We start from the raw sequence: 12,133 nt of genomic DNA on the forward strand, positions 1-12,133 counted from the left end.
CAGTCCTACAGGAAGATACCATTATTCAAATTGTACAGATGTGGAAATGGAAACAAAGATGAAGAAATGTGATTAAGGTCACACAACGAATGAGCCCATGTCTTTAAGCACAACACTATAATGTCGACCTCGTATGTTCTATTCCAGATAGCCTGAAAGAGTATTAGAAGAATAGAGTGCCATGTTTTCTTGTGCATAGACTAGTGTTTTGTCCTCTGCAGAGTGAAACGTCTTTGAGACGGTTCTAACCATTCCAGGAGCTGACTGTTGCTGGTGCAGGCCTTATAAACGTGAGGCTGATGGTCTCCAGAGAGCCTCCTCCCCGGTGAGACTGATAGGGTCATAGTAGAACAACTCATTTGATAGAATTCTCGATCAATAGATTGATAGAATTCTCAATCTATTCTTCCCTCCAAATGGCCAAATCCATAATCAAAAGACGATAGAGTCTTATGCAGTGTTCAAAAACCCTTGTTTTTCTCTTCAGAAAATGTGTCTGAGACTGTTATTTCAAGGGATTTTTTTTTCAAGATGCCAACACATCTGTAGCAGACCTTTTTATTTTCCAACACAGGGGAAAAACCAACCCTCCCCCCAAAAAACACAAAAAACTACAGACTTAGAAAATCCTAGTTTGAGTCCTTACCTCTGCCTCTACGTAGCTAAATAAATTTGACTGAGTTACTTCATGTCTTTGAAATTCAGTTTCTTCGACTATGACCTAGAGAGAAAATAACATATCATGGGATTTTCTAAAAGCTAAATGAAGGGCGCAGTGTTTGAGGATGCTTTGCAAGCTATAAGGTACTTTATATAGCTATAAAGTATGAGATAATTATAACACAAAGGCTAGAACTTGAGATGATTTTCTTCCATATAATCCTTTAAAGTTTTCAAAGCAGTGTGGCTTGATAAATTACAGGTTAACTTACTCTTAATCATAACATTTGCAAAGTTTCCATTTTCTTTTACATAAATTGTAGTAGATGTTCAGAAAAAGGATGGAAGGATGGATGGATGGATGGTTGGTAGATAGGGGAGAGGGAGGGAGACAGCTTATAAGGGAAAATGGGAGAGCTATACATGAAGTTTTAATTTTTTTTCTTTTTAATTTCATTTTAAACCTGTTCCTTGGTACAAACCGTGTTCTGTGTATGTGGAGGGGTAGGGATCATTAAATAAGAAGTCTTGCATTGATTCAGTGACTCTGTAAGCTTGTTTTCCTGCTGGTTTTTTTTTTTTTTCATTCAACAAAAATTTATTGAGCAACTACCATCAGCCGAGCATTGTGCAAGTTTCAGGAAAAATAAGATTGAAGGTCTTACTTCTTTGGCCTCCCTATTTCTTCACCTGCTAATTTTGCCCTTTAAATAACTTTCTGCAGAATGCTGAATAAACTGACACTTTACAGTCCCATGAAGGGCCCCAGCAGCGTTGAGGGCTGCGCTTGTCAAAATCTCGTCTTGTGAATTGTTTCCTGATGTGCACGTGCAGCCTGAGTCCTCTCTGGATTGTGCAATGTATTTATTCAGAAAGGAGAAAGCTCCTCCTGCGCCTGGTTGCTTTCTCTGCTTTGGGCCTCTTTTCTCAGGGAAGGCCCCTCCAAGCTCTGTGTGTCTGAAGGAAAAACGAGATGAGATCCACCAGCTCTCAGTTTCCTGTGGCCTCAGAGCAGCCGTCGGCTCTGCCCTGCTGGGGACTGGGCTGGACCTGAAGCGGGGTTAGAGGGCTTCTCCTGAGGGAATTGGACGTGACCTGCCTCTTGCCCGTGTTAGGTGAGCCTGGCCTGAGGTGATTAACATCTCAGAGCTCGAGAGTGTAGGATTTGGGGAGGCATTTTTCTGCCTTCCTGTTTTTAGAAAAGGAGACGCTTTACTTGGTTTTTTTGAAGAAGCACCGTGTGTTGTATGTCGAGAAGAGCAGAGAAAGGATCCCCATTTGCGACTTCACGTATACATTGTGGATGTGGAGGAATGGCTCAGACTTTGTTGTAGTGTGGCACAATTGGGGCTAAACTCAGCTTTTCTAACTCTCAATCCATGGCTCTTACCAGTGTTCTGTGGTGTGCCGATATTTACAAATGTGTTTCCCTCACATGAGACAATACAACATCAAAAACTGAAGGAGTGTAGAAGGAACATGGGCTTTGGAATGGGACAGGACGACGTCCAGTCCCGACACTCCTTCTATCTGCATCATGTTCTTTGGGCATGTCACTTGAATATTCTGAACCTTTTCCTTCTGCATCTGTTGAGGAAGGGAAAGAATGTAGGCATTGTGGAAATTAAATGAGATAATATTTAAAGAGCTCAGCACAGCACTCAGCCTATCTTAGATGTCTGATATATTTGCTAGGAGGGAAGAAAGAATACAGCTGTCTCTTGGGAAATAATTGAGTGTTTGTTGGTGCCAATGATGGTGCTAGTGGTGAGGGTCATTGTGATAGTAGCAATGGAGACATAGCTACCATTAATCAAAGTTTTATTTTTGAAATCTCCTTAGTATCCCAGTGACCATATGATACTTCTGTTGTCTTCATTTTATAGCTGGTCTTCTTGTCTCCAAATTCTACTCTTCTCCCATTACAATGACCTAGTCCTCAGATTCCAAGCCTAGATGTACCAACAATGAATCTACTGGAGAAGAAACAAGGAAATAGTTACTATAGACTTATTTTTTTCTCACTTTCCCATTTGAAGCCCTGTGAGATACGCTTTGCCTGTGCTTTATATATGTAGAGTCAGTAAGTATAGGCCATCATCAGGAATTCCCTGAACTTATTTATAACACTGTGGACCACCAGTGGCTGACTCCTTTTCTGTCAGGGATCTCAGGATCAGTATCTTTAAGACCCTAGTATTTTGAGATCTACGGATAATATCAGCCACCCGGTTATTGGGTTTTTATCTTGGAAAACAACCTAGGAACGAACCTACCTGGATATGAATGCTAACCCTGCTTCTTGTGAGCTATGTGAACGTGGTTAAGTTACCCCTCATTTGTAAGCTTCAGTTTCCTCTTCTCCGAAATGAGGATGATAACAGTACCAGTCACATTCAGTGGTTTCAAGAATAAAATGAGACAGGTATGGAGAGAGCGTGTTAATACTAGCTCAGTTAATACTAGCTCAGATCTGGGGTTTCTTCCTGTGCAAAACCCTTTGTGCCCTGGATGGGGAGCTGTATCACTCTGGGTCCACCTAGAAAAATATAAACTAAGTATTTAAAAAACCAGGAAATTTAGTACAGAAAATTGGTGACCCAAATAACAGTTGCCAGGATGGGCTACATCCTTGTGAAGCTAGCCAGGGATCAGCAAAATGGAAGCTGCTACTACCCCAGGCCAGAGTGACAAAGGAAGAAGGAGGTTACCAAAGTCCAAAGGTGTCAGCAGATATCAGAGCCATGTGGCCCTGTCAGCAGAGCTGAAGTCATGCAGGAGAAGGAGACACACTGGGGCTCTCTACTTCCTACAGCCTTCAGATCTCCCCGCCGATGTTGAACCGCAGTCTGCAGGATCCTGCAGTGCTGAGCAGAGCAAGGGACCTGATGAAAGCCAGTAGGCCCAGGACTTTTATGGGCTCAGTCTCAGATCTCAATCACCTGGTTGCTGGGACCTCATTGCAGTGATAATCACCACAGGAAGTTTGAAAGAGTCTTACCTCCCCCTGCTGCTGGGCCTCTGAACAATGGCCCAGGTTTTTAAGTGGCTGTGCTTAGGAAGGTAGAATTTGGAAAAAGCCTTGGAAAAACCTAGAAAGTTGTTGGAATGTGAGAGCCTCTCATTGGCCCTTGAGATCCTGCTTTCTGGAAAGGCCTGCTTGCTGAGCAGCCAATACTGTCAATATCTGGGGATTTATGGCCTGAGGAGGCACCCCCACCCCGCCTTTCCCCTGGCCAATTCCTACAGAACAGCGTAGACATACCTTCTGGGGAAACCTCCCTGACCCCTGCTGGTTGAGCTAGGCTGCTCCTGTGGCCTCCACGTTTCCATCCTATCCTGACTCCCTATACTGAACCCCCATACCTTTAGGGTTCTCTTTCCTCTCACCAGACTGGGAACACTCCGAGGACAGGGAGTTGTCTTCCTTATCCTTGCATTGCCACGCATTGGTACTTTTGCCTCCTGCTCTGCACCAGCATCTATGTAGGGGGCTGGGCTTCTCAGCATGTGGATAAGAAAGTGCCAGCTTCCAGAAGCTTTTATTATAGAAGAGGCAGGCAGTGTAGGCTTTTAAAACCACCAGTGTTTAATACCTATTCTTCTGAAGCTGTTTCAAAAAACAGAAAGGGGAAGAAAACTTCTAAACTTGTTCCATGAGGCTATTACCTTGACCAAAATGAGACAAAGACCCCACTAAGAAGGAGAATTATAGATCAATATCCCTGATGAGCACAGATGCCAAAATTCTCACTAAGACACCAGCCAGTAGGATCCAACAGTGCATTAAAAGGATTATTCACCACGACCAAGTGGAATTTTTTCCTGGGCTTCAAGGGTGGTTCAACATCTACAAATCAGTTAATCAATGTGATGCACCACATTAATAAAAAAAAAAAGACAAGAACCATATGATCTTCTCAGTTCTTGTAGAAAAAGCTTTTGACAAAATACAACATCCTTTCTTGATTGAAACTCTCCACAGTGTAGGCATAGAGGGCACATACCTCAGTATCATAAAAGCCATCTATGAAAAACCCACAGCAAATATCATTCTCAATGGGGAAAAACTGAGAGCTTTCCCCTGAGGTCAGGAACATGACACGGATGCCCACTCTCACTACTGTCATTCAGCATAGTACTGGAACTCCTAGCTTCAGCAATCAGACAACAAAAAGAAAGGCATCCGAATTGGCAAAGAAGTCAAACTCTTACTCTTCACAGATAACATGATACTCAATATGGAATACCCCAAAATACTTCACCCCCAAACCCCAGAACTCATATAAGAATTTAGTAATGTGACAGGATATAAAATCAATGCACAGAAATCAGTTGGAATTCTATACAGTAACAATGAGACAGAAGAAAGAAATTAAGGAATCAATTCCATTTACAGTTGCATCAAAAACCACTGAGATAACTAGGAATAAATCTAACCAAAGAGCCAAAAGATCTGAACTCTAAAAACTACAGAACACTTAAGAAATTAAGGAAAACACAAAGAAATGGAAAAACATTCCATGCTCATGGTTTGGAAGAATAAATATTATTAAAATGTCTATGCTGCCCAGAGCAATGTACACATTCAGTGCAGTCCCTATCAAAATATCATCGACACTTTTCATAGAGCTGGAACAAATAATCCTAAAATTTTTATGGAATCAGAAAAGACCCTGAAAAGCCAGAGGAATGTTAAAAAAAGAAAACCAAACCTGGTAGCATCACAATCCAAGACTTCAAGCTATATTGCAAAGCTGTAATTATCAAGACAGTATGGTATTGTCACAAAAACAGACCCGTAGATCACATGGATCACACATAGAATACAGAACCCGGAAATGGACACTTAACCATATGGTCAATGAATCTTCAATAAAGCAGGAAAGAATATCCGATGGAAAAAGTATAGTCTCGTCAATAAATGGTGCACCCAATAAAATTGGAGAGCCCCATGTTGTTGAATGAAACTTGACCATTTCCTTATATCATATACGAAGATAAACTCAAAATGGTTGAAAGACCTAAATGTGAGACAGGAATCCATCAAAATCCTTGAGAACACAGGCAGCAACCTCTCCAACCTCGGCTACGGCAACTTCTTAATAGACACATCTCCAAAGGCAAGGGAAACAAAAGCAAAAAATGAACTTTTAGGACTTCATCAAGATAAAAAGTTTCTGCACAGCAAAGGAAACAAAAAAAACTGAAAGGCAGCCTATGGAATGGGAGAAGATATTTGCAAATGACATATCAGATAAAGGGGTAGTGTTCATGATTTACAAAGAACCTAACAAACTCAACACCCAAAAAACAAGTAATCCAGTCGAGAAATGGGCAGAAGACATGAACAGGTATTTCTCCATAGAAGACATCCAAATGGCGAACAGACACATGAAAAAATGCCCCATATCCCTTGGTGTCAGGGAAATACAAATCAAGACCACAATAAGATACCACCTCACACCAGTCAGGATGGCTAAAATTAATAAGTCAGGAAACAAGAGATGTTGGTGAGGATGTGGAAAAAGGGGAACCCTCTTACACTGCTGGTGGGAATGCTCTGATATAGCCACTCTGGAGAATAGTATGGAGGTTCCTCAAGAAGTTAAAAATAGAGCTACCCTATAACCTGGCAATTGCACTATTAGGTATTTACCCTAAAGATACAAATGTAGTCATCCGAAGGGACATCTGCACCCCAATATTCATAGCAGCAATGTCCACAATAGCCAAACTATGGAAAGAGCCCAGATGTCCATCGACAGATGAGTGGATAAAGAAGGTGTGGTGTATATATACACAATGGAATATTACTCAGCCATCAGAAGAGATGAAATCTTATTTTCATCAACGTGGATGGAACTGGAGGATATTATGCTGAGCGAAATAAGTAAATCAAATTATCGTATGGTTTCACTCATGTGAAAGTATAAGAAACAGCACAGAGGATCATAGGAGAAGGGAGGGAAAACTGAATGGGAAGTCATCAGAGAGGGAGAAGAACCATGAGAGAACTCTTCACTATAGGAAACAAACTGAGAGTTGCTGGAGAGTAGCTGGGAGGGGGATGGGTAATGGGGTGACAGGCATTAAGGAGGACATGTGATATGATGAGCACTGGGTGTTATACACAACTGTTGAATTATTGGACACTACATCTGAGACTAATGATGTGCTATATATTGGCTATATATATATACGTGTATATATATATATATATATAGATATACATATACATATATATGTGTGTGTGTGTGTGTGTGTGTGTATATACACACACACACACACATATATATACACTACTTGAGTTTAAATTAAAAACAAAACCAAAACACTGTCTTGTGTGCTAGGGAAGTTCAAGGGTGTGTTTGAATACTGAACAGGGAGACTCCCATCTTTCCTGGAGGACCAGGGAAGACGCCTGAGGAAGTAACATTTGAGTAAGGAATAAATAGGAGTAGCCTGGCAAAGAGGTTGGGGAATGGCATTTCAGATGGAAGGAAGAACAAGTACAAAGGCCTTGAAGGGGAAAGACAGCGGAGAGTGGGGTCGAGGCTGGTGCTGGGTGGAGCTGGGGAGGTCACCCGGAGCCCAGTCTCTGCCCTGTCCCAGCACACTGCACCCCTGCCCGTATTGTAAGGAATGTTGGCATGTTTGCAGCTCCCACTTCCTGACACCTGCTGTATAGTTTCTCCACCGATGGGTGTGGCATTGACAAGATGGACTGGACAGGGTTAATATAAAAGGAGGTCCTCCACATAAATGTTCAGCATAGTGCCTGGTATTTCCTGATGGCTGCTGCTTTGAATATTCTAATGACAGTGACTAGGATTCCTACAACAGTTAGACGCTGTACATGGACCAGACAAAGTACGGACATCACATGTTTCCTAGGTTCACCACACTGGCCTACGCAGGAATGCTCTCTCAGTGTTTGGCTGTATAAAGGAGTGTTGTTGTATGCTTGTTCTTAGTGTTCTTTTCTCATTATTTATTTTATTATTTTTTTAAAGAGGGTTTGTTTTGTTTTGCTTTCTCACAGGAGTGATTGGAGCAGATGTGAGAGGGTACGGCCTTGCCTGTGAGGGACAGCCAATGACATCACGGCTGGCTGTCATCTGTGGAACGTCTTCTTGTCACATGGGGGTGAGTCTGCTGGGTAGAGGGTGGGGCGACCACCAGCGAGTGGGGAGTGGGCTGTGGGGGGAGGGGGGCAGCCTAAGAGGAGATGTGACTTGCTGACCCCTTTGCCTGTCAGTTCCTTCCCCTCCTGCTGCCTGCCTGCTCTGTGTAGCCAGAAGCCCAGCCCATCTCCCAAAATCTGTGCTTAAATTTGCTGTATCTTTGTCCAGGGGCCAGATTCTTAAAAAGTGTAGAGGTCTGAGTCTGTCTTTGACATCTCCCTGGTCAGAAAGCTCAGGCGTGAGGGCTGAAATTGGATCCAAGGGTGGCAACGCCTTGCTCCCAGGCTGATCTGTCCCTAATGGGTTGCTGAGTCTTCTCTGCAAAGGGGTGTCTGTTTTCCTTGGCCGCTGAGCTCTCTCCACATCAATATAAATCCATCTCCCTGGAAGCACCCTGATGATCTATAGAATTGGGCTGCATATCATGACTTCAAAAGAACACTGATAAGCAATTTTCACTTTGTTAATTTTTCTCCATGAATTAGTGGAAAGGCAGGCGTTCTCCAAGATTGCAGTTAAAATTTAGTGCCTGCCCTAAAATTTATATCTCCTTTAAATGCATGAGTCTGAAAGCATTCCATTTCGATAAGTACCCATTTCTACCATATATTTATTTAAAAGTCATTACTCTGTTAAACTTAGATGGACGACTCCTTGGATTTTTCCCAGATGAGTAAAATAGAGGGAGAGAGGGGGAGCAGGAGGAGGCGGGGGGGAGGGGGAAGGTGGGCGAGGATGAGCGTGGACCCAGTCCAGGGCAGAATCTCTGTGACCATGGAGGGAATCAGGTGCCATGTCAAACTATGGTGAATAGCAATAGGGACCAGTGAGCCTTTTTTACCATTAAATATTCTGGTTGAGTAAGTAGTGATACATTTATGTACTTACTCCTCTCCCTTCTTGTGTCTGGAGCTATGCTAAACCTTGGGGACATAAGGGTGACAGAAGTCGTCCTATCGATGAGGCATCATCATAGCTGGCATTACCAATACAAGACCCCAGAATATCCGTGCAGATGGAACCTGGGATCCTGAGCACCTACCATGTGCCAAACAGTGTGCACCACTTCCCATTTCATGGTAGATCCAGCCCCGTTGGTTTCCAATTGTACTTCCTCTGCTTACTAAGTATGGGGCCCCTGGCAAGGCACTTAGCCCTCTGGGGCTCAGATTCCTTCTCTACAAAATGTGGAGCGTCCTCGTACACGGCTCCTAGTGTTCTGAGTGTGAAATGAGGCTGTGATGCGCTTGACATGAAGGGAGTGCTCCGTGGTGGTTAGCTCTTGAAGAGATGTGCTGGTGCTGTTGGGCAGAAAGGATGCAGGGACTGACTCTGCCTGGGAAGGGTCACCTTAGGGACACCTTCCTGAGGGGACATTTATGTTGGATTCCAAGGTCATAGATTCCCTTGATCCTGCCCTTTCCCCCCGCCAAAAGAAAGCCCAAAAAACAAAACAAAACAAAACATGTTTGTTTTCCTTTTGTTTGTTTCTATGGACAAGGTCTTAAGTGAAACTTTTTTTTTTTTTTTAATTTTATTTTTTATAAACATATATTTTTTTTCCCCAGGGATACAGGTCTGTGAATCAGTGAAACTTTTTTAATTGAGTTTTTAAAATCCCCTCAGCATCCCTGTTGTAGGGCCCAGCTGTCCCTGAAGGGAGAGGTCTGCAGAGGCCTCGGGCTGCCTCACCCAGGAGGTACCTGGCCGGGCAGCCGATCCTCATCTCCATGGACATGAGTCTACACCGCCTAGCTTTTCTTCACTGAACCCCGATTGAAACCTATTTAAATCACTCCCATTTTCACAGGGATGCATCTAATCTGGTTCCTCTTGTGAAATCTGAATTTCAGACATTTTAACTACACTCAGTTCAGACTTCTGAGCAGACGCAAATCCAAATGAAACTGAGGGACTCTGTCATGTCCCCACTCCTCATTCTCCTTGTCTCTTAATGGGATTGGTACTCCCTTTTCCTACAGGATCCATTTTGCCAATTAGGCAGCTAAGGCATAGAAAAATCCAGAAATGTACCCTGGGTCACAAGCTGTTAAGCTAGAGCAGAGCACTCACACCCAGCACTCAGATCCCACTCAGTGCCTCGCAGTGCTGTGCGCCATGGTCACGTCCCTCAAAGAAGTGGAGCCGGCCTGGGCTTCAGAGCTCTGCAGATGTGGGGTGAACCCCTGCTCATGCACTTTTTGAGCTTGTGACCTGAGAGGTGAGCTACTTCTCCAAATATCACATCCTTCCTCCATCCCATCGGGGCTGGTGTTGCTGGTTAGTGTGAATTGTGCACGTATGTCCCTAGTCTAGAGCAGACACTCAGAAATGGTGGAGATTCTTAGTACACTCTCCTAGTGATATATAAGGCTCACATGAAGCAACTGTTGGGGCTTTAACGAGTTTGATGGGCAGCTGCAGTTGGTTGCAATGAATTAGGGCCATAAAATGCCGGTTTATTATGGTCGTGTTGTGCTGGAAATAAAGTCCCCACCCCCATCCAGCTTTGTACTTGGGAGTGGGAAGGGACCTTCTGGGCCAATGGGATTAATCATCAGCTTTAATGTTATGTGGCGAGGGCTAGACTGTGGTCATGCCGGCATCAGAAAATGCCTTTGATCTTGCTCAGGTGCCAGGCGCCCAGTGAGCCAGCAACAATAACACCTTTGTGAGGTCTAGGAGAGGTGCAGGTCTAAGGAAACACTCCCAGGGAAACTCAAGGACCCCCTTTGTTGTGGTTCTGGCAAATAAAACCACCAACTGTCAGGAAAAATTCACCAAACAGAATACAGGGACCAGAGGGGACTCTGGGCTTTTCAAAAAATGGTGTTCAACCTGGTCTAAAGGATTCTGTTTCTTCCTGTCTGTTCACTGATGTTTCTGATTCAGTATGTTGATTGAGTCAAAATTCCCAAGAATATTTTGTGCCTGATCCGGATTGCCTCTTTCTACATATGAATGAATGAAAGTCCAAGTAAGCAAATACTAATAAATACTTAGAAGTTCCTCACCTCCTGGTCCCTATTACTTCCAGGAATCTGAAAAGAAAGCTTGAACGTAAGACTTAGACTAATCAGGCGTTTGATATTTTGGAAGATACAGGTGTGGGCTGTACATTTATCTTCCTTTAGATGATTTAATTAACAAGAGAAAAAGAATGCTTGTTCTTTATTTTTAACTCCATGAAAGCAGAGCTGCTTGCTCAGAGTTAATTACTAGCAAGTCCCCCAAACCCAACGTAATACACAGCACAGCAGGGGTTAGCCCGAGGTTGAAAAGTCGTGGGGTCAGATGGAGCTGATCCTTGCCATAGCTCCAACACTCCTTCCCTGGGGTGGTCAATTCAGGTTGTAACTTGGCAATTTGTGTTGTGGTTAGCATGTCAGATGGGGAGAGGACCTGGGAAGTGGAGTATTGAAGAGGTAAGATGTGAACAGAACACTGGCTGTTGAGGGCTGGGAATTATGTCTGCATCTTAAATCACTCAGAACTGCGGTTTTTGCAAGGACTCAGATGAATGTGGGGATGGTGGTCCTCTGTCGATCTCAAGGATGTAGGCTCCTATGCGAGGCCCACCACTTACTTCCTTTAGGTCAGATACTTCTTCTTCCACTCCCTCAGTGTTCTCATCTGTTCAATGTGGGCGGTAGTATTTACCCATAAAGATGTGTCGAGGATTAAGTGGGGTGATCTTTACAAACAGTTCATCACTATGCCCAGCATAAAAGACCAAATACAGTGCTGTTATTAAAAAATGATTTGTGAAGGCCAGAATGATCCATTTGGTAATAGATTTGAATTAGAGGCATCAGAGCGAACTCATGTTCAGCTTCATCTAGCTTATACATAGATACATATACTTATATATATATATATATATATATATATATATATATATATATACAGATATATATATATATATATATATATATAGAGAGAGAGAGAGAGAGAGAGAGAGTATACAAGTATCTGGAGATATCTATAGATGCGTGTATATATATCTACACATGTCTATTTGTTAGTAAACATACTTCTATTTCCTAGCTCTGACAGTTGAGAGGAGCTAGAAACTAGGATACCCCAGTAGCTAGTTGTTCCAAGCACACCGATACCTAGATCTTGGTTTCTAATGCATTTCTCCAATAAAAAGAGCTTGGACTCCTTGGAGAAGTGGTTGATTCTAGGACTGGAACAGGAAATGGATGAGCTAAACCTGGGGCATTTAGTAGTACCAAAAAAGTGAGGAAATGCTCCAAACATATATATATATATATATATATATA

General features: G+C 43.0%; 1 protein-coding gene across 12 annotated transcripts in view; it reads left to right on the plus strand.

Annotated features, from left to right (window-relative positions):
- The window catches only part of FGGY (FGGY carbohydrate kinase domain containing), a 456,358-nt gene that overhangs the window by 278,606 nt on the left and 165,619 nt on the right, over positions 1-12,133 (plus strand). For all 12 annotated transcript variants that reach the window (XM_032839762.1, XM_032839761.1, XM_032839771.1 and 9 more), the window contains one exon: positions 7,706-7,809. In XM_032839762.1, the coding sequence (XP_032695653.1) occupies positions 7,706-7,809 (104 nt within the window). The remainder of the gene's footprint in view (positions 1-7,705; positions 7,810-12,133) is intronic.

Source organism: Lontra canadensis, unplaced genomic scaffold (genome assembly GCF_010015895.1).
Source record: "Lontra canadensis isolate GAN:19392208 unplaced genomic scaffold, GSC_riverotter_1.0 scaffold109, whole genome shotgun sequence".
Lineage (NCBI taxonomy): Eukaryota > Metazoa > Chordata > Mammalia > Carnivora > Mustelidae > Lontra > Lontra canadensis.